The 21,237-nt window shown below is 39.6% G+C and overlaps 1 protein-coding gene across 1 annotated transcript; it reads right to left on the bottom strand.

The window, feature by feature from the left end:
* Positions 1 to 305: 305 nt before the first annotated feature.
* On the bottom strand, positions 306 to 21,237 carry cblc (Cbl proto-oncogene C, E3 ubiquitin protein ligase). The gene is made up of 12 exons (XM_084384937.1): positions 19,772 to 21,237; positions 6,890 to 7,036; positions 6,582 to 6,738; positions 5,847 to 5,968; positions 5,598 to 5,735; positions 5,422 to 5,509; positions 5,142 to 5,273; positions 4,301 to 4,492; positions 1,933 to 2,061; positions 1,691 to 1,746; positions 1,540 to 1,595; positions 306 to 1,336 (listed from the first exon to the last, which is right to left on the bottom strand). The coding sequence occupies exons 1-12, from the start codon at positions 20,158 to 20,160 to the stop codon at positions 1,176 to 1,178; spliced, it is 1,767 nt and encodes a 588-aa protein (XP_084241063.1). The 5' UTR covers positions 20,161 to 21,237; the 3' UTR covers positions 306 to 1,175.

Genomic DNA, 21,237 nt, shown 5'->3' with positions numbered 1-21,237 from the left:
TAGCCTAATCGTTATTTGATCGACCTAGACCTATTTTCTAGCTATATCAGATTTTGTATTATTACCGTTAATTCAATGGAAAATTCTATGGAAAAGTAGCCTGTAGCAACATCTAATAAAAAAATAATAGTGTCTATTTATAAAAGATTCTAAACTGAGTTGTGTTATTAATTGCCCAGAACCACTTATATTTTAGCCTACTGCAAGCCACCTATGTTACAAAAATCCTCCAATTTTTCAATTATAGTGCAGATATCAAAAACCAATCATGACTACATTCATTTATAAATAATATGTTGACAATATTGTTTTATGATTTTATTTGCTCAGTTTACTGGCAAAATGCGGGTGAGACAAACAAATTAATTGTAGGCCTGTCTTGAAAGTCAGGTTTACCTGACACAATGGCACACTATAACAACAACATATGAAACTCATTTTAAAAGAATGAAGGAAACTGGAAGAATGCATTCAGGTGAACCCCAACCACTCCTGAACCAACCGAAGTAGGCTTCTCCAGTATTATAACACAAATGAAGTTCTGTCTCAATCCAGCGAAGGGCAGCAAAGACAATTTATAGATAATTAAAGGGTTTTCACCAGCAAAAATAAAAATAAAAAATCTTCTATCGCTTTATGAACTTTCTGAAGCGTCAAAGCGATATGCGTAGCTGTCAATGGGGGGACAGAAATCTCTCAGATTTCATCAAACAGATCTTCATTTGTGTTCCGAAGATGAACGAAATTTTTGAAACATTTTTGGATGAACTAACCAGCCTTGGAAAAAACACTATTTTTATTGAAATGTAAATTCCAGTTTGGCAGGTGGTTTGATTGAGACAGATTTGTCGCCAAAAGAAGATATAAAAGAAAAAAAAGTCTGTTGTTTGTTTTATCTTAAATTCTTTATTCAATGCGATCTATTAAAACAGTGCCTTTTCGCTAAACATTTAGTTGGCATGAGGTAGGATTTAAAATGTCTTAAAATCTGTGAGCATTAAGATGTGTTTTCTGCTTTGTCAATGCAAAGATCAATCAAGCTAACATTCTTAATCTGGTAAATATTAAGTCCTTTGAATCATTTTGGTTGTCCAGTGTTGATGATATCGCACGATTGCTTTGTCTTGCTAATATGTTTTACAGTCTGAAGTCTAAGATTAAACTTTGCTGGCCGGTCAGGATGAAGTGTTTTCTTGGATCTCCCCATGACAGTGTCTTCCTGAGAGAGATGCTGAATCCACCACACCTCTCTCACTCTCTTCTTCTTCCCTGTCCCTTCTTTTCTCTCTCCTCTTCCTTTTAACAGTTTCTGAAGGCCCTTCCCAGGGCACCCTACCTAAGAGAGATAGGGTAATAATTTTTCATCAGAAATGGCGTATACTCTATGTAACTACAAGTCCTGCCACCAGGTGTCAGTACAACAACATCAAATGTGGTTGTCATGTTCAAGAAAACATGTCACAAGTATTCTCAGGCTTAAAAAATGATCACAGTTATGATAGCATACAGAGGCGAATCAAGGTTAGTTATGGTACCCACTGTGTCTACCACATGGCAAAGAGGAGGGACGGAAGTCTTCCAAAAGTTCCTCGCTTCTGAATCCGGTTGGAATTGGGAATGGAAAGGAGGAGTAAAATTAATCCCATTCTTTTAATATTGGATATTACCCATGTGACCTATATTTTCTCACCTATCTGAGGAAGTTTGTCTTAGCATGTTTTCTGACCAGGAACTGTGTTTGACTTTCTGGGGAGAAAACATAACAACTGATTTTCATGATAACAGTTTGAATTCACTTACTAACTACCGAGGATCATGCACTTAACAAAAGTAACATTCATTTAATAATTTGGATACCAACCACAAAGTGGTTTAAAAACAACACGTTGACTGACTGACAGACAGACAACCCACCAAACTAGACTGACTGACCCGTATGCCTGTGCCAAAGGATCTGGAGGGTGGTTTGGGAGAGGGACACGGGGAAAGTGAATTTCTTTTGGGAGGAAGGGGAGGAGGTAACTGACTGGAACGGGGAACTTGATACTCCTCCTGTGATATCTGTAATAGTGAGAGAGGAATGAGATTAACCAACCATTAAAGTCGAAGTAAATTAAAGAAATGCACAGACTCAGGAAAGTAGATACACCTACACTTACATTTGCATTTATTGTCTAAGCAGACTTAGCAAAGCAACTTAATATATGATATAATACATTTTGGAATTACTGACAAATATCAGAACAGAAACTTGAGAATGCTTGATAAGAGGGTTTAAGGTTGTACTGATAGAATTCTAGCAATTAGGGATAAGTCAATATTTTTAAATCATGGCCACTAACCAATAAATGCAGATTTTCAAATTCTATATTATTTGTCTAAATGAATTAATCAAAATAAAATGTTACAATAAAATAAAATGTGTACACTCACCATGCCACTTTATTAGGTACACCTGTTTAGCTGTTCATTAACGCACATAAGCCAATCACATGGCAGCAACTCATTGCATTTAGGCATATAGTCATGGGGTGCATCTCAATCAGCTCCCTAGTTCAGTATCAGGGCACTGATCAGGGAGTTGGCCATTATAAGGGATGTCTCAATCGTTAAAAAAAATCCAGTGCAGTGAAATGTTCTTCCTAAAAAAATCTCACACTGTACCGCAAAAACCTGGGAGCATCGATGCTCACTATGTGCCCTTACCGTAAATCACATCACATTTTCTGTAGCCAACTCAGTACATATAATGACGTGTGATAGAAGATTTGAAAACTGATTTTTTTTTTATATGTCAGCATAAACGCATCGCTAGACAGATAGAAAATTGAGTAATCGCAGTCCCAATGTGTAGTGAGCCAGGGTCCTTACCAGTGCCCGGATTCATACACGATACACTGATTTACGAGCTCGGGTGCTAAGGAGCCTATTTGAGATGCACTTATGGTCAAGACAATCTGAGTCAAGTTCAAACTGAGCATCAGAATGGGGAAGAAAGGTGATTTAAGTGACTTTGAACATGGCAAGGTTATTGGTGCCAGACAGGCTGGTCTGATTATTTCAGAAACTGCTGATCTACTGGGATTTCTAGGGTTTACAGAGAATGGTCAGGAAAAGAGAAAATATCCAGTGAGTGGCAGTTCTGTGGGCAAAAATGCCTTGTTGATGCCAGAGGTTAGAGGAGAATGGCCAGGCTGGTTCAAGCTAATAGAAAGGCAACAGAAACTCAAATAACCATTCGTTACAACCGAGGTCTGCAGAAGATCATCTCTGAACGCACAACACTTCAGAACTTGAAGCAGATGGGCTACAGCAACAGACGACACACCAGTGCCACTGTCAGCTAAGAACAGGAAACCAAGGCTACAATCAACACAGGCTCACCAAAATTGGGCAATAGAAAATTGGAAAACAGTTGCATGGTCTGATGAGTCTTGATTTCTGCAGTTGCAGACAGATAGTGTCAGAATTTTGCATAGGCAACATGATTCTATCCTGCCTTGTATCAACGGTTCAGGCTTCTGGTGGTGGCGTAATAGTGTGGGGGTATTTTCTTGGCACACTTTGGGCCCCTGTGTACCAATTGCGCATTGATTAAACGCCACAGCCAACCTGAGTATTGTTTCTGACCATGTTCATCCCTTTATGACCACAGTGTACCCATCTTCTGATGGCTACTTCCAGCATGTCACAAACCTCAAATCATCTCAAACTGGTTTCTTGAACATGACAGTGAGTTCACTATACTCAAATGGCCTCCACAGTCACCAGATCTCAATCCAATAGTGCACCTTTGGGATGTGGTGGAATGAGAGAGTCACATCATGGATTTACAGCTGACAAATCTGCAGTAACTGTGTGATGCTATCATGTCAATATGGACCAAAATCTCTGAGGAATGTTTCCAAGAACTTTGTTGAATCTATGCCATGAAGAATTAAGTCAGTTCTGAAGGAAAATGGGGGTCCAACCCGGTACTAGCAAGTTGTACCTATAATAAAGTGGCCGATGAGTGTAACTTTAGGCATCAAATAATGTATGAAAACTATTAAAACTATAAATATTCATTTTGATAGTGTACTGTGGATTTCTATTTTAATCACCATAGCATTACACTGCTGTATATTTATATAATTAGAGTACCTGTTTGTTTAATGTAAGTGCATTTTGATGATGACAGTGTGAGGTCTACAATGTGAGGTGTGAAAGCGGTTGATAATACAAAAATGCAAACAATGCACAATATTTAAGAACACAAGAGTAAAAATAAGGGTAAAGATTTTAGATTAAGCACTCTCACCTTTTTCATACAAGCCAGTTTTTTCATTACCAGCTCCACATCCTCATGATCCTCCTCCTCATCTTCATCTTCATCGCCTTCCTCATCCCCCTCTGGCCTCCTGTCTCTCACTGGCAGGTAGGGCTCAATGAGGATGGACTCCGTGCCTCTGATATCACAGCGGCAGTAGGGGCATGTGTGTCCATCTGACTTCTGCATATTAGAGGGAGTGACACTACTTTCGAAACTCAATTTCACCTACTTATCTAATGCATAAAGCACCAAAACTATGGACTCTAGTTCTTAGTTACCAAAAACATCATACCACAAGAAAGCTTATATCTTGGCATCTTACGAGAATGAGTTGCACTACTCTTTGAATGTGTTACATTAATTCTAGAGCTGCAGAAATGCATCACATCCTCTCATTCTCTAAGGTAAATGTTATCTCACCATGCAATGATGTGTGACTGTGAACATGAGAGAAGTGGAAAATCAGTCACACACGCACACATGCTTGATCAAACACAGGCAGGAAGCTTGAGCCAAAAAGTCAGGTCATGCTGCATAACGCTGTGGCAAACACTAGAATTCATGCAGTACTGCTTTCTGAATGACTTTGCTTTTTGCAAGTATTTAATTATCAGTTTATGTTAATGGTCTATTGACATTAAAAGAATTATACTCCAAGGAGTTCTATTTTTAATGTTTATATTTACACCAACAAGACGAACCACAATCATGTTATCATAGCGGGTGATTGTGGATTTTTGGGTGTAACCTCACCATAATTGCTCATGAGTGTGAATTCAAGTGTAAATGGGAGGTGTAAAGGTTTGAGCACAATAAGAATATAATTTACCTGCCAGCCAGTCAAGCAGGGCTGACACAGCAGATGCCCGCATGGCTGAATGCGAGTGTCCTTGTCTCGTTCTGTGCAGATTTTGCAGAGTTGAAATGTGCTGCCAATCTCACAGTATAATTCATACTGCTCCTGAAGAGAGAAAGTGAACAAATGAAGGAGACAAAACAAAGTCCATCTTGCATTAGAGACAAAATAGAATTGCATTCAAGAGAAAAAAAAAAAAAAACAAGCAAATCAGAAATAAATTTGAAACTCTCATTTATTAACTCTCAGTTACCTCTGTGACTTTGACTCGACCCTTGTGAGCCGGACTGCACAGGCTGGTGAGGTCAGGGTTCACGTCGCGCCCATCAGGGTATAAGTAGCTGCAGATGGAAGTATTTCAGGTTATATTAGCATTATGGTGAAAGATTTAATTTCAGTGTGTAATTTTTTTCTTAAAATAATACACACCAGCCCTCCCTGAAACCTTGTATGAGTGCTTGGTAGAGAGGTGTATTCTGGGGAATGGTTTGCACAATGCTGCCATCACTGGTCACATGACCAATCGCCCACTGACCCATTTGTGTGCAACTGAGACGAAAGATGTAGCTGTGGATGCACAGAGAGAGCCAGTAAGAGATTAGATCTAAACCATACTAAGTCTAACGTTAAACCTATATAAGCATCCTATAATAAATACTTGTCTGCTGCATGTCTCACCTGCCAGGACGATGTCTATAGTGCTCCAGTCGGACCCTAACCTGGTCGTAGGTGAGAAACGCCATGTATCCAGGGTGAGTTACAGCTAAATGATTCCAGTTCCTTAACAGAGTTGACCAGGGCTAAAGGGAGAATACAAGATTAAATAGCTTTTTGTTTTGAAGTGATTACAACATGATGAAGAAAATGACAAAGGACCAAAATACAAACAAACTTTTTATTATAAATATATTTTTATAAACTGTTTTGTTTTCTATTCAGTTTCTATGGGGTGTTCCCATTTTGGATTAAACAAAATATCTATCAAAATTAAATCGATAAATCAATTTGTGTAATAAAATGTTGTAGAAAGGGTCCAAATAATGTTTTTTTTTTTAAGGAATTTGTAAATAATTTGAATGTGTAACAAAGATATAAATATTGTTTTTGGTCATTAAAATGAGTTACTTTTTTTTACTACAATAAACCTAATATCAATATAATATTTTAAGTAAATGACAAGACTTTTGAATCATTTTAATTGTTAGATAAACCCATGAAGATTAAAATCACAGCCAAATGGTCAAACAGGCCAAAATGGCCATTTGATGTGGTTAAAATGATCTACTTTTCATGGCAGATTTATATTTTAGGATTTAGTTTATCAAACATATCTAATAAGTCTCACAACAAACTATTCATGGAATGTGCCTGTTATTTTTAAGATCTCCTTAGAAGTTCTCATGCTCAGGATACCTGAAAAAGCCTGGTGAAAATATCAAACTCAAAGATGGATATGTGATCGTTACAAGTGAGATCAACTGTGGACTTCAAAGCCATGGACTCCATTCCCTCTTCGAAGTAATGAACCCTCCTCAGCTGCTGTTTAAAAATGTTCCATTGCACTATACACCTGAATGATAGAGAGAGAGTGAGAGAGTGTGTCAGAGAGAGAGAAAGAGAGGGGAGAGAGGGGAGAGAGGGGGAGGGGGGAGGTGGGTGATTGTCCAAAAATGAATGCATATGGTTTAAAAGTCTTTAATACACAATTATTTTTGTCATACTTGTGTCCAAAAGCCTTCCTCCAGAAATCTTTGGCCTCTGTTTTTGTAACCCTATAAGTATCACCCTGAAATCGTCCCCCAGGAAAGATATTTCGTAGTTCATTCAACATGTGGCTGAACAGAAGTGACAACTTAGTAAGATTTCTCCTGAAAGATAAAGCAAATTAAAACATAAGATAAAAAAATAGGTAAAACTCATTATTTCATTATTCAATGTAAATGCTTACAAATGTCAATAAACTTTCAATTAATTTGATCATGCACTTCTTGAAAATCTATAAGTGTCATTAAACTTCATATTACCTATTACCTTTTTTTCACATTCACAAATGTACAAATGCAAACAGGGGTTTGGAATTTTCAACAATATAAGAATGACTGGTCCCACTTTATAGGTGTCTTTAACTACTATGTACTTACGTAAAAAAAAAGATAGGTACAATGTACTTTGTGTTCATGATCAAAGTGCAAAACACTTTAGCTGCTATTGAGGTGGGATACAGGCAGAGGTGGGACAAAGTCATTGTTATGCAAGTCACAAGTAAGTCTCAAGTCTTTGCCCTCGAGTCCCGAGTCAAGTCGAGTCAAAGATGAGGCAAGTCCCGAGTCGAGTCAAAAGTCAAAGCCAACAAGTCTCAAGTCGAGTCCAAAGTCCTACCATTTTAGTTTCGAGTCATTTCAAGTCCTCTTACCACAGAAATAAAATTTATACAAATCATGTACGTCTGTAAGATTTGTATTTATTTAAACCTCTTTTTATACTTTGATTTATAATCAAATACAGTAAAAAACTGAAAATTAAATTTTCACAAAAAATGCTTGTATTTCAACAGCATATTGCACTAGATTAGAACAATGCACAGCATGCAGCTTCAGTCCTGTATTGTATTAACCTCATATTGCAAAACAGTTTAACTTTCAAATAGACATGGGTCGTTTTAGCCTAAACCTTTTTAAACATGTCATCAATAAAATCCTCACTCCTCAAAATTATCACTTCTGAAAAACTGGACCAACCTGATAATATAATTGGAATGCGTGTTGCAGTGCGTATGCGGTGCAAGACCAGCACGCGCAATAGTGCTTTCACATATGCTGCGTTTGCAGTGCGTGATCCGCGGCTGTACCACAAATACATACTCATTGTATTTCAAATCCAGAAGTTATTAGCATCTTTTATTTAAAAAAAATTTTTTGTCAGCATTGCGATTCTCTTTGTACACACGTATACACTCTTTAATAGACGTATTCACGTTTAAATACAATTTAAACAACGTATTATTTAATGCATTACTCTTATATAATTATATATTAAGTTGCTCAAACAAGTGGTAAAATATTTAACCATGTAGGCTACTTATATTAAAATCGCATAGCCTACATTTTAAATTAACTTAAAATTGACAAAAACAGCAGACTCATACTCTTTCTTTTGCATAATTTAAATCTTTATACAATAAATCTCGCATGTCACAAAGAACTTGTTTTTCCACCTCCACGAATGAGACGAGTGTTATGCAATTGCCTTGTTGAAATATGTATTTTCCCTTGATTTAGGCTACCCCGGTCTTACGTCTCAGCATTGCGATTCTCTTTGTACACATATACACTCTTTAATAGACGTATGCACGTTTAAACACAATTTAAACAACGTAGGCCTATTATTCAATGCATTACTTCTACTTAGGCTATATTAAGTTCCTAAAGCAAGTGGTCAAATATTTAACCATGTAGGCTACTTGTATAAAAAAAACAGCCGACTCTCATGCCTTTTATTTTATATTTAAATTAATACAATAAATCTTGCATGTCACAAGGAACATGTTTTTCCACCTCCACGAATGAGACGAGATTTGTTCATTATGTCGCCTTGTTGAGGTAAATTGTAGTTTTCCTTGCTTTGCCCTGGTCTTAAGTGAAAATAGTATTTAATTAAATACATTTATGGTGAGATTACTACATTTTATTTAATTAATCACATTTATGGTGAAATTACTAAATTTTTAGGTCAATCTGTGTTCATGTTGACCACGAAACATGCGCTGTCACTTTAATTCAGCGCGTGCAGCACATGTGCAGCACAGCAGAAATAGACTCGGTGCGGATCACTGCACTATACGATCGCGGCACTGCTGTATACACCGCACCTGGAACGGATCGACGGACTGCAACCGCGTGCAGTGTTAAAGCTCTAACCTGTTAACATGGGTACGGAAAAAAATACGCACCCGCTGGCGCATACGCACTGCAAACGGAGTATGTGTGAATGTGAAACGGGCGTTAGATGCTGTCGAATCAAAACAACGTGGGACTACAGTGATTGGATGTCGTGCAGGCAGCGCGCGCGCTCTCTGCATGCATACAGGTGGTGCACATTTTTTTCACAGATGCAGATAAACTGAGAGCGGCGCGGCCATGTGGACATTTTTTCCCCCAGTTTTCATGGGAAGTAGCAAGTCTTCTCGAGTCAAAAGGCGCAAGTCCAAGTGAAGTCACGAGTCATTGATGTTAAAGTCCAAGTCGAGTTGCAAGTCTTTGTACATTTTGTCGAGTCGAGTCTGAAGTCATCAAATTCATGACTCGAGTCTGACTCGAGTCCAAGTCACATGACTCGAGTCCACACCTCTGGATACAGGTATGGTTAGGGTCAGGTTTGGTGGTACGGGTGTAGGTTAAAGTCTTTGTACAGGCGTCAGCAGTGTACAGGCGTCAGTCTGATTACTAAAAGCTATTACTAAACTGATTACTGATTACTAAACCATGTTCCGTTTATATTACTGTAACAAGATGCAAAAGAGATGAAACAGGATCTAAATGCAGCAGCTTTATTCAAAAACAAACTCAAAACTTCACAAAACAGAATCTCGGAAACAGGAACAGAACAACCAACTAAATGCAACTGTTTCATGGTTCATGAATTCACTGACTCTTTCTCTCTCCGTGTGTGTGTGTGTGTGGGTGTGGCCTCTGATCAGATCGTTAGCGCCAGCTGCGCTGATCAGCCCTGCTATTTAACGTCCTCGTCATTCGCATTGTTTTTTGTCAGCTCGTTTGGAGTTCCCGGTGTTTGTGTCCTGGTCCTGGTTGTCTCAGCGGTCCCTGTGTTTCGTGTCTGGATAACGAATTTTGTCTTCCTGGTCGTTCTTCCTCGTTGTCTAAGGAGGATTGGGTTGCCCATTGGGTTGCGCTGCGAAGAGAGACTGTTCCCGGGCACCTCTGTTTATCTGACCCACGCCATCTATTCTGATGATCTCCTTTAATAAATACTGTTGTTTTCACACTCGCTACTGAATCCTCTTTCATTCATCCTGACAGAACGATCTGACCATCAATGGATTCAGCGAGTGCATCCGATCTGAGAGAGTTTCTGTCCCACAACAGTACTCGAAAAGGATCATCAAGAGGAACAGATGGCTGTTACGGGTCACGCGGTACAAGCCTTGGTAGCGCAGGTGTCTGAGCTCACCAAACAACTTCAACAACTGAGAGTGTCCACTGCGCCATCCCCGCTGTCCATTCCTCCCACTCCACCAAACAGCAATCATCAGCATGAGCCGTGCCCACCCACTCCTGAAGCATACTCTGGTGAGCCTAACTTCTGTAGAGCATTTCTAACCAAATGTTCGTTGTTCTTTTCTCTTTACCCCTGACGTTTTCCACGGAACTGTCTAAGGTGGCATTAGTTATGACATTGCTGTCAGGGTGCACGGCTCAATGGGGAACGGCAGTGTGGGAGAACCAACATCCGTGCTGTTCCTCGTTCCAAGCGTTCTCTCCGAGGGGATGAGGCGGGTCTTTGATCGCGTGGTAGCGGGGCGCGAGGCCGCCCATCTGCTTGCCAATCTGTGTCAGGATAACCTGTCTCTGACTATTCCATCGAGTTTCGGACATTGGCAGCAGAGTGCAAATGGAACGAGGAGGCGCAGTGGGACATGTTCCTGCATGGGTTGGCTGACCGTATTCAGAAGGAGATCTTCACGCTGGAACTCCCCACAGATCTCGACAGACTTATTGAACTGGCACTGCGTGTGGACGCACGACTACAGCGATGGGAGCAGCGAGCACACCAGACTTTGGTTTCCGAGAACCCCGAGTATTCCAGGTGCAGCGTCAGTAATACGGTCAGCCCCACCATGGAGCACGAATCCATGCAGGTGGGTAGAGCTCGGCTTTCCCGGGAAGAGAGAGAACGGCGGAGAATGAAGGGACTTTGCCTTTACTGCGGTGGAGCTGGGCACTTTCTGATGAACTGCCCGGCAAAAGACCAAGCCCGGCAGTAGAGCTGAGGCTACTTTTGGGCGGACTTTCCGTAGAGAAATCCTCATCTTCGACTCTCCTCCCGGAAAGACTGCAATGGGCAACCCAGTTTCACCACTGCCATGCCTTGTTGGATTCGGGAGCTGAAGGTAACTTGATGGACCAAACACTAGCACACAACCTTCAGATCCCTATCATTCCCCTCACTCACAGGATTTCTGTCAGTGCACTTCTGGTTGGTGCAGCACAATCCCAGGGTTGACTGAGGCAGGACTTTGACTGAGGCCATAGCTCCATTTCAGCCTGGAGCAATCAGTGCTATGCCTTTTGTCTTGTGTCTGCTAAAGTTAGTTTTGATTGATTCACTTCCGTCGCAACGATCATTAGTTATTAACTTAGGGGCTGCAACACGACACCTTTCTAACAGAAAACCCTTAAGTTCTCTCTGGGCAAACTTTAAAAACGTGAACCGAAGAGAACGCTGATGGCGCTTTAATCTTTAGGTATGCGCGTTTGAATATATATGAGCGCAGGCGTGTAGTCCTTCTTTACAAACCAACCCTCAACAAACTACTTGTCAGGCCTTCAAATTTATAATACAGAACTTTTATCGCTTCCGCGTAGCCATGTGAACCGGAAATATACCGAAAACATTTAATCTGTACAGAGGTAAAGGGAATGGAAGAAGGCCTTCACAGGGGAGAGACTAGTTGAGACTTCAGGACTGCGTTGTCGTCGTGTCCAGGCGCAGGTCCTTCATTAGATCTGGATACGGCCTGGATCTGGCGGACTGCGGTAAACCTCGGGATAAACAGAGAGACTAATATTAGCGTAGACGCCATTCTTCAGGATTTATGGGAAGTGTTGCCGGTTCCGGTTGACCTAATCTATGCAGCCTAACATTGAATTATAGAAGTCTATAATGTGTTATGTGTATGCTAGTTCAAAGAGATGTGAACTGACAGAGTGTGTCTGTTTCTCGGACAATGTTAGAAAGACTGTCCCAAAGTTTTGGTGCTAAATAGGAAAAGGATCTACCACCAGCAGTCGATTTTGATATTCTAGGTATTGTCAACTGGCCGGAATTTTGAGATCGCAATAGACGTGAAGGACTATAATAAGACAAGAGCTTGGTCAAGTACTGCCGAGCTAAACCATTTAGTGCTATGTAAGTAATCAGCAATATTTTAAAATGTATACTATGTTTAATAGGGAGCCAATGCAGTGTTGACAGAACAGGGCTAATATGGTCATACTTCCTGGTTCTGGTAAGACCTCTAGCTGCTGTGTTTTGGACCAGCTGTAGTTTGTATTGTAATAGCATTACAATAATCTAGCCTTGATGTCACGAACGCATGAACTAATTGTTCCACATTTGTCAATGAGAGCATGTGACGTAATTTAGACATATTTTTAAGATGGAAAAATGCGGTTTTACAGATACTAGACACGTGACTTTCAAATGAAAAATAGGTATCAAAGAGCACACCCAGGTTCCTAACCGACGACGAATACTTGACAGAGTAGCCATCAAGTGTTAGACAGTATTCTAGGTTATTACGTGAGTACGTTTTTTGTCCAATAATTAGAATCTCAGTTTTTTCTACCAGATACGTCTCCGCCTAAGGGCAAGTTCTACTCGCTTTCTGCTCCAGAAAGGGAGGCCATGGAGAAATACATTTCTGATTCTTTAGCAGCCGGGCTCATTCGTCCTTCCTCTTCTCCTACTGGGGCAGGGTTCTTTTTTGTGGAGAAGGATGGTTCCCTGCGACCGTGTATTGACCACCGAGGGTTGAACAAAATCACGGTAAAGAATACTTATCCTTTGCCGTTGATGTCTTCGGCCTTCGAGCGGTTGCAGGGAGCATCTGTCTTCACAAAATTGGACCTGCGTAACGCTTATCATTTGGTATGCATAAGGGAGAGGAAAGAGTGGAAAACCGCGTTTATTACCCCCAGGGGGCACTTTGAATATTTGGTTATGCCTTTTGGCCTGTCAAACTCCCCGCGCTTTTTCAAGCACTCGTTAATGACGTGCTGAGAGACATGATCGACCAGTTCATAAATGTCTACCTGGATGACATATTGATAGTTTCTTCGTCTCTCCAGGAACATGTTCAGCACGTCAGGAGAGTGCTCCAGAGGCTGCTAGAGAATGGGCTTTTTGTCAAGGTGGAGAAATTCGCTTTTCATGCACAGTCTGTTCCTTTCTTAGGTTACATTGTCTCGTCCGAGGGAGTGCGCATGTACCCAGACAAGATTAAGGCTGTGGTGGATTGGCCATACCTAGATTCCTGTAAGGCCCTACAAAGGTTTCTGGGGTTCGCCAATTTTTACTGACATTTTATTCATAATTTCAGCCAACTAGCCGCTCCTCTGACTGCCTTGACCTCCACCAGGATGACGTTCAGGTGGTCTGGTGTAGTCGAACCTGCGTTTTCCAACCTTAAGAGCCGCTTTGTTTCGGCTCCCATTCTGATAGCCCCTGATCCGTCACGTCAGTTCGTGGTGGAGGTTGACGGATCAGAAGTGGGGGTAGGGGCGGGTCTTTCCCAGCGCTCTTCCGCCGAACGTAACTATGACATTGGTCACAGAGAGTTGTTGGCAGTCAAGTTAGCTTTGGAGAAATGGCGTCATTGGTTAGAAGGGTCGGGGGTACCTTTTATCGTTTGGACCGATCACAAGAACCTCGAATACATCTGATCCGCTAAACGACTCAACTCCAGGCAGGCTCGGTGGGCACTTTTGAGTTTTCTCTTTCATGGCCTCCCGATGGATGTGGTTTCCGACAGGGGGCCCCAATTTGTGTCCAAATTCTGGAGAGAGTTTTGTAGATTACTGGGGGCGAGTGTCTGTCTTCTGGGTTTCATCCCCAGAGCAATGGCCAAACCGAGAGGGCCAACCAAGACTTGGAGAGAGTGTTGCGAAGTTTGGTATCCAATAATTCTTCCTCCTGGAGCCAGCAACTTTCATGGGTTGAGTACGCACATAACTCATTACCAGTATCGTCTACCTGTAGCTTAGGCTAGGAATCCGAAGTCGCAGTCCCCTCTGCTCATGCCTTCTTCCAGAGGTGCCGCCACACAGGGAGCAGAGCCCGTGAGATTCTCTTCCAGGTGCGAGCGCGCACTAAGGCTCAGGCCGATCGCCACCGGTCGAAGCCTCCTGTTTACGTCGTAGGTCAAAAGGTGTGGCTTTCATCCAAGAATATTCCTCTTCGCTCCGTATGTAACAAGTTAACTCCCAAACTCATCGGCCCGTTCACTGTCACCAAAGTCCTTAGTCTGGTGACAGTTTGACTCAAACTCCCTCCTGCGTACAGGAGAAGACATCCTGTCTTTCATGTCTCCAAATTAAAGCCAGTGTTTCATTCCCATTTTAATCCCCCCTTTAATTCATCCTGACAGCAACGTAGAACTGACAAAGAACTGAGAGAAGCACAAGACAGCAAACATAGGAACTAATGAGACTAATTAATGAGACACACCTGAACTGAAACTCAAATAAAATCAGTAACCATGGAAACATACAGGCAGGGGGCGGAGAAAAACAGAACTGACAATGTGACAATTACATTGTTTTGATAAGTATTTTCTTGAAAAAAGATATATTTGTTTTCTCCTGTTGATGAATGATTCAAGGAATATCCTGTTTAAGGATATAGTAAACTAAGTGTTGAGGCAATAAAACATATTTTACACCCAAATTACAATTATGTGGTGTTATGTCTTTAGCAAGCATTTAGCTAAACTTAATGCTTTACATAAACGTTGTTACAGTAGCTAAAAATGCAATGCCCATATAGGTACTAAATGCTTAGTAAACATTTGTAAACATTTACAAATCGGGTACTGCAAAAACATGAACAAATAATTAATAAATTATTAATAAAATTATTAATAATGAATAAATTATTTGTTAAATAAATAAATAAATAAAAATACACACCACAACAAAAGAAGACCCAGTGTATGACCTATAGAGACTATGGTTATAAGTTAATGAATATTATGTTAACATGAATAGTGTGTGAAGTGCTTAAAATTACAAATTAAATGAATTCATTTATTAATTAAAAAAAATTCACAACATTTGTAAATGTAAAAATGTGCATTAGGTAATATATAAATAGAAGTTTAATGAGATTAGATAGCATTTTTATTTACATTAAATAATGATCTGCTAATCATGTAATCTTTAATACGTTTATTTAAACATTAACAAGCATGTTATCGCATAGCTATGTGAATATATAAACTAATGATCTGTTAAGCATTATATAATGTTTGTTAATGATTAATGATTTATTAATGAAAGTTAATATAAAGTGTTGCCAATGAATAAATATGAACACAAATATTTAGTGTTCCACATGGTAAAACACATTTTTCTGTATATAAGGTTGACATAAATACTAATTGCACAGGAGAGCTGTGGTGCTTGTTTACTCATTTTTGCAGATATGATGATTGTTGGTTGATATGTCGATTGTTGGTTGATACGTCATATAATCATGTCGACAAGTTTTTACAGAACATATTCCTGCATGCACAAACAAACACCAAAAACAACAACATGTCATCAGCTCAACACACTCTACTAGAAACAGGAAGTAGTACTTTGATACATCCTGTCCTGAGTGTGTGTGGTGAGACTGGTGACAGAATTTTCCATTACTAATTGATCAAAGAGGTTGTCATGGTAACTTCAGCATCCTCTACACAGCACAGCATAGATCGGCACCCTTCATCTGTTATACTTTTTTCTCCAAAAGGGTTAGGGTTGGGTTACCTGCTGTAGTAATGTTTGAAGAAAGTCTATTATAGTTTATAAAACTATAATTTATTATATTTATTAAGTTTTGTATACTTTTCATTGTAGTATAATAATGATTAGACAGAATCTTTAAATAATAAATCTTCTTGTAATTGACATTCATTGAGGCTATTTCTGTTTGACTGTGGATAATGTGGCTTAGTGTGTTGAAATGCATATGCATAAACGCTCTGGCCTGGGTCTTAAACTGGCCAATCATGGCTTGTATGCAACAGATTTTTCCACTCAGAAAATATGACCACTTACTTTCTACTTTTATCTCTAGCTTAGCCACAAAGCACAAAGGGTTGAACTTTCCTTCAGTCATGTTCTTAAAGTTTCCACCACACATACTGTCCTGTCCACTAACCATGTTGGCATGGTTTCAGCATTGTCAAGCAGTCACAAACTAGGTGAAATTAGATAAATTTACCCACATGTACTGTAATAGGTTTGTGTGGTGATTCCGTTCCCTTTAATAGTGAATGAGTCAAATGAATTATGCTTTGAGAAATGGGGTGTGAACTACTGTATCTATTTATGAAACATGTTAAACATTTGTGTCAATCAGTGTGTATGTGTGTGTATTTAAAGTATGCATTATGCACAGTGTGTATTTCACATCCTGCTTTTGCCGAGTTAGACACGTTTCTTCTTCAACGTATTTCAAACCCCTAAACCTTACCCTAACCATAAGTTATCCCTAAAATCAGAGGGAGATGATAGGTGAATAACACTGAAGTAGAAGCACCTAACCCTAGTTGTAAGACTAAACTTGACATAAAATGTAAACTTGTTTCAAATCTGATTAGTTGATAGGAATGTTGAACATGTTGCACTTGGTGAAATCAGGTTCTGCTGCATGGCACAGTGACACAGTTTCCTTTTAGATCGTGTTTTTCTACGTTAAATTTCTAGTTGTGACATGCTGTGTGAAACATTTATTAATTTGTAGGTCAAGCAAGAGGTGTTCTGTTGCACTTAATTTGGCAAAACTCAAAAACAATTGTGGTAATCAGTTACATAAAATGTTTAAGTTAAGAAATTTAAGTAGGCCCTAAGCAAAACTGGCAGATTTTGTACTCATACATTTTAACTGCTATTAACTTGGAATATTTGCGTAAGCTAATTCATAACGTAATACATCTTGTAATCTCAACTTAAATATTTTTAGTAATGGAAACTTGGCTAGCTTTAACTAAAGCTAATTCAGAAAATGCTAACCTGGTTATTGGCAACACGATGCTATAGCATTAGCATAGCATAGCAATTTCTGAATGAGTACGGCAATATATAATATTGTTCTCAAACCAAGCTTGTGCACTCGTCACATGTATGCCCCCCCCCCTATATATATATATATATATATATATATTTGCATTTACTCTCATTTTTGAGTGTCAAGGCCATAGGTCAAGGCCAAACATGCTTGGAAATAGAAATCCAAGCCCAGTTTCAGTTAAATGTAAGTTTGTATAAATTAAAAGAAACATGTTCATAAAACTCAAACCAATTAAACAATTCAGATTACTTAATGTGTCAGTTTTGTGAACTCAAAAGAAAAAGAAAGTTCTAAATACTCATAAAAGTTTATTTGATGGAACAATTTTTTATTTATTTAAGTTTACCTTACTCAAACCAATTAATTATTTCAAGCATTAGGGTTTGCGGTTATAGGTCTCGTTATTTCACTTCACACAGAGGAGAAGAGAAAACTATTTGCAGACCTTGCGAACAAGCCATTTAGTTACTGTTACTTCTACGTCTATTTTAAGTTATTTAAACTTGCTATATTATTAGAAGATTATATTTCACTCTCTCTTTTTGCCATGCATAAATAAGAAAAAAGAAGGAAGAAAAAAGTCAGGAAGTAAACAGAATGGCCACTGTAGTGCCGAAACAACATTAAACTGCTGGCTTCCATTGCTAGAGGGAAGTTTCCTCAATTTACATGATAATGCTGCACTATACACACTGGTCATTAGTAGTCACAGCAGACCAGAAACTTGGTCAAGACTAAATAGGGACTGCAGTCTTTGGTTGCTTAAGATTGAAAATAAGCCATTTTGTGGGTAAGGTATACTAGGAAATTAGTTTCAACCCTCGCAAAACTGAAGCACACAGACCCTCTCTTTATACGTGTATGGACATGTACGCATTTATATTTACATTCTTTTGCGGACATTTTTGCCAAGCATTGTACTTCTGTAGTATGCAGACATTTCACATTAATAATGTGGTCATTTTATTTGATGACTGATTTAAACACACACTGATTCATTTGAATGAGTTTTAGGCCTATATACTTTTTGTGTTTCTGCCTCTTCTTCACAGTGTTTATTTTTTTTATTGCAAACTATATAAAACTATAACAAAAACTGAATTACCATTCTATATTAAAGTACATATTTTGATTAAACTACCAAAAACAAACAGGAATAATCTGCTTTATTATTTATATACTTTCTGTCTGTTTTTGGAACTTTTAAAGGGGTCCTGTTATGCCCTTTTATGAAGTCTTGATTTTGTTTTTGGGGTGTACTAGAATATCATACTTTTCAAAAAAACGCATTATTTTCCATTATTACAGCACCTCTCTCCCCAGTCTGGCTCGAACATGCTGATTTCGATTAAGCCCGTCCTTCCGAAATACGAAATGCGCTGTGATTGGTTAGCTGGCCCAGTGTGTTGTGATTGGCAGAGCTTAACGCATGCTCGGGAAATGTCACGCCCCTTCATAACCGCGAGCTCTACTCAAATGTAAATATTGAGTATTAACGATGGCGTCAATTTCAAACCAATTCAAGCGTGATTCTGACCCTGAAAAATGTTAACGAAAAAGAGGATCGTCCAGAACGGATTTCATGCACAGACTTTTTTTTAGTCTGAGTGGTAACGTTATGTTTTTTTTTTGTTTTTTTTTTTTTAATTTTCTTATACATTATAGATACGATGTTATCCACCATTTAATCGTGATATTTGTCAGAAAACTAAGGTACTGGAAACATTAATGATCACAAAACTATGGTTCATTTTCCTAAGGAGAGGTGAACCGTCTTACAAAAGCGAGAGCCTACAAACGCTACAGAAAACCAGCTGTTCTCCGTAAAATGTGCAGCGCACAGATAAACCCTTGGGGGTACTTTATTCAGGAACAGTGTTTAAAATAAAATTTAACTACTCTAAGTTCATCAGCCTTAGAAAGGTCAAACTAATGAGTTTTGGAAATGTTGTGGAAAAAACAGTGTCTCTTGACACTGCAACAACTCTGTCTTCTCTAATGTAACGTTAGCTCAACCAGGCCTCGTCCCCTTTTTGCGTATTTTGTGGGCGGGGTTATTTAAATGAGTAACATTGTGACTTCACGAAGCCCAGAAAAATCGCATTGTAGTCCAAATTCAGTTTGTTGTAGTTCTTGAAAAGGGGATTATGTTAAATAAAATATCTCCCTTTGGAGTGGACTTCGTGGCTTTGTAACCTTGCAGTTCTTTTTTATGCTCAAACAGCAACATTACACATTAACGAAAGTTGAAAAAGTAGAAAAACATAATAGAACCCCTTTATGCCCACTTTGATGGTCTTCGAGATGTTTGAATGTGGACAACTGAAGAACACACATATTGTGACCAGTGAGCAAAGTCTAAAAACTGACCTCCAAATTGCGCTGTTTGGTGTTTTTAGCCCCCAACGGCGCCTTCCAGGCAGCGAGGGGATGGGTTGGTTTAAGGTTGAGGGTAGGGTTAGCTGCCTCTAAGGAGCCATTGGGGGCTTAAAACACCATCGAGCCCAAATTGCTTGGCTTTGTCTTACCTGTAGCTTGATGTTTCTTCAAACATCTTCTCCTTGCCATCTTTAAACAGCAGCACAGCTCTATCTGTCTTGTCCAGCAAGTGGCGAATATGGATCCTCAGATAATCACCCTCGTCCCCTCGGGGCACGGCCATCATTGACCCCCTGTAAGGAGCCCATACTTCTGTCAGGAGGGTGGCGGTCTCCGACACCAGCTCGGGCAGGTATGGCGGACTGTTTTTTAGACCCAGCCTGGGGTCAGTGCTCAGTTTATGCAGTTTTTCCAGTCTCTTGAAAACTTTATCGAGAACTTTGCGGTCCGCACTGGTGGGGGACTGAGACATGGATTGAGGAGCATCAAGAATTTGACTTCGGCCTGCAGGTCCTGAACGCCTAGCTGTTGCCATCATAGATGAGATGTATCCGATGAGCCACACGTGGAGTGTTAGTCAGCCTATGTTAATGTTCAGACATGTGTCTGAATCAACAGTTGTCTGAGATAGTGTTGAGTGTACTCACTTCCTTCACACAATTAAAGTGTATTTGATTCAGTTGTCCTTTTGTATGCATGATACAACAATTGATGATTAGTTGAGTCTATGGAGCGCATCGTATTTAGCAGAGCTAGCATGAAAAGATGAAAACCTCTGAGGCTATGACTTATCAAACGGTTACACCATTATTCTCAGAAAAGAGATCTATTTTTTAGGAAAAGAAAATTATCTGAAAACCACTTCCCTGGTAACTCTTTGTCCTGTTATCATTGATTATGATATAATGATGAAACAGCAGTTTAAAAGCGGCTGTAATTGTGATGATTTCTAAAATCTGCTATCATCTTACCACAGCAAAACTTTGTTCAGTAATCCAGTTTAAAAATCTTGTATTGTCCATATCGAGGTCCACAGGTCCGGTCAAGTGCGAAGAAGTGATGAGAGATGTTTGTCACCATTGCCACTGTGAGGGCAGATGCCTTTCATAAGATACATTCTTCACGAGCAGAACAAGAAGAGCTCACTTATTCAAACAACACACCTGCAACACCTTACAAAAAGTATACAGGTTGGTGCCTATTCGTCCTCAAAAAATGTGCTATTGCTCCATTTAAAAAAACACTCCAAAGTTCACGTGTCCTTTTGCCAGGTCTCCGTAACAAAGATGTTGCAAAGAAGCGAAACGAAACCCTAAAACATGAATTCTTCAGATACAAATTTTTTTGCTCTCAGATCTACCGGCCTCCTGCACCGTCACTCCACCCATACTGTCAGTCATTATCTCTCTCATCCATACGGTGTCTCTCAGTCTGTCTGAATGTATCTCTAGGTCCAAAATTTTGAAGAGGCACTTACACTCACATTGGTTTAGGACAGGAAATCAGCTGCAGACATTCACCTCTCTTTCTTTCTCCCTCTCTCTCTCTCTCTGATCAGTTTCCGGGTAGCTAAGAGGCAGACAAACAGGTTTGTTTTCTTTTGTGTCTGTGAGTG

Source organism: Rutilus rutilus (assembly GCF_951802725.1).
Source record: "Rutilus rutilus genome assembly, chromosome: 17".
NCBI lineage: Eukaryota > Metazoa > Chordata > Actinopteri > Cypriniformes > Leuciscidae > Rutilus > Rutilus rutilus.
This window is presented reverse-complemented; position numbering and strand designations above follow the sequence as displayed.

What these genes read in the sequence shown, in the direction of transcription:
- cblc (XM_084384937.1), bottom strand. Translation starts at nt 20,160, where the DNA reads ATGATGGCAACAGCTAGGCGTTCAGGACCTGCAGGCCGAAGTCAAATT. An exon ending in CCTTTGGCACAGGCATACGG is followed by an intron (nt 1,747 to 1,932) that starts GTCAGTCAGTCT and finishes TTTTCTCCCCAG; the next exon opens with AAAGTCAAACACAGTTCCTG. An exon ending in TTTGCCATGTGGTAGACACA is followed by an intron (nt 1,337 to 1,539) that starts GTGGGTACCATA and finishes TATCTCTCTTAG; the next exon opens with GTAGGGTGCCCTGGGAAGGG.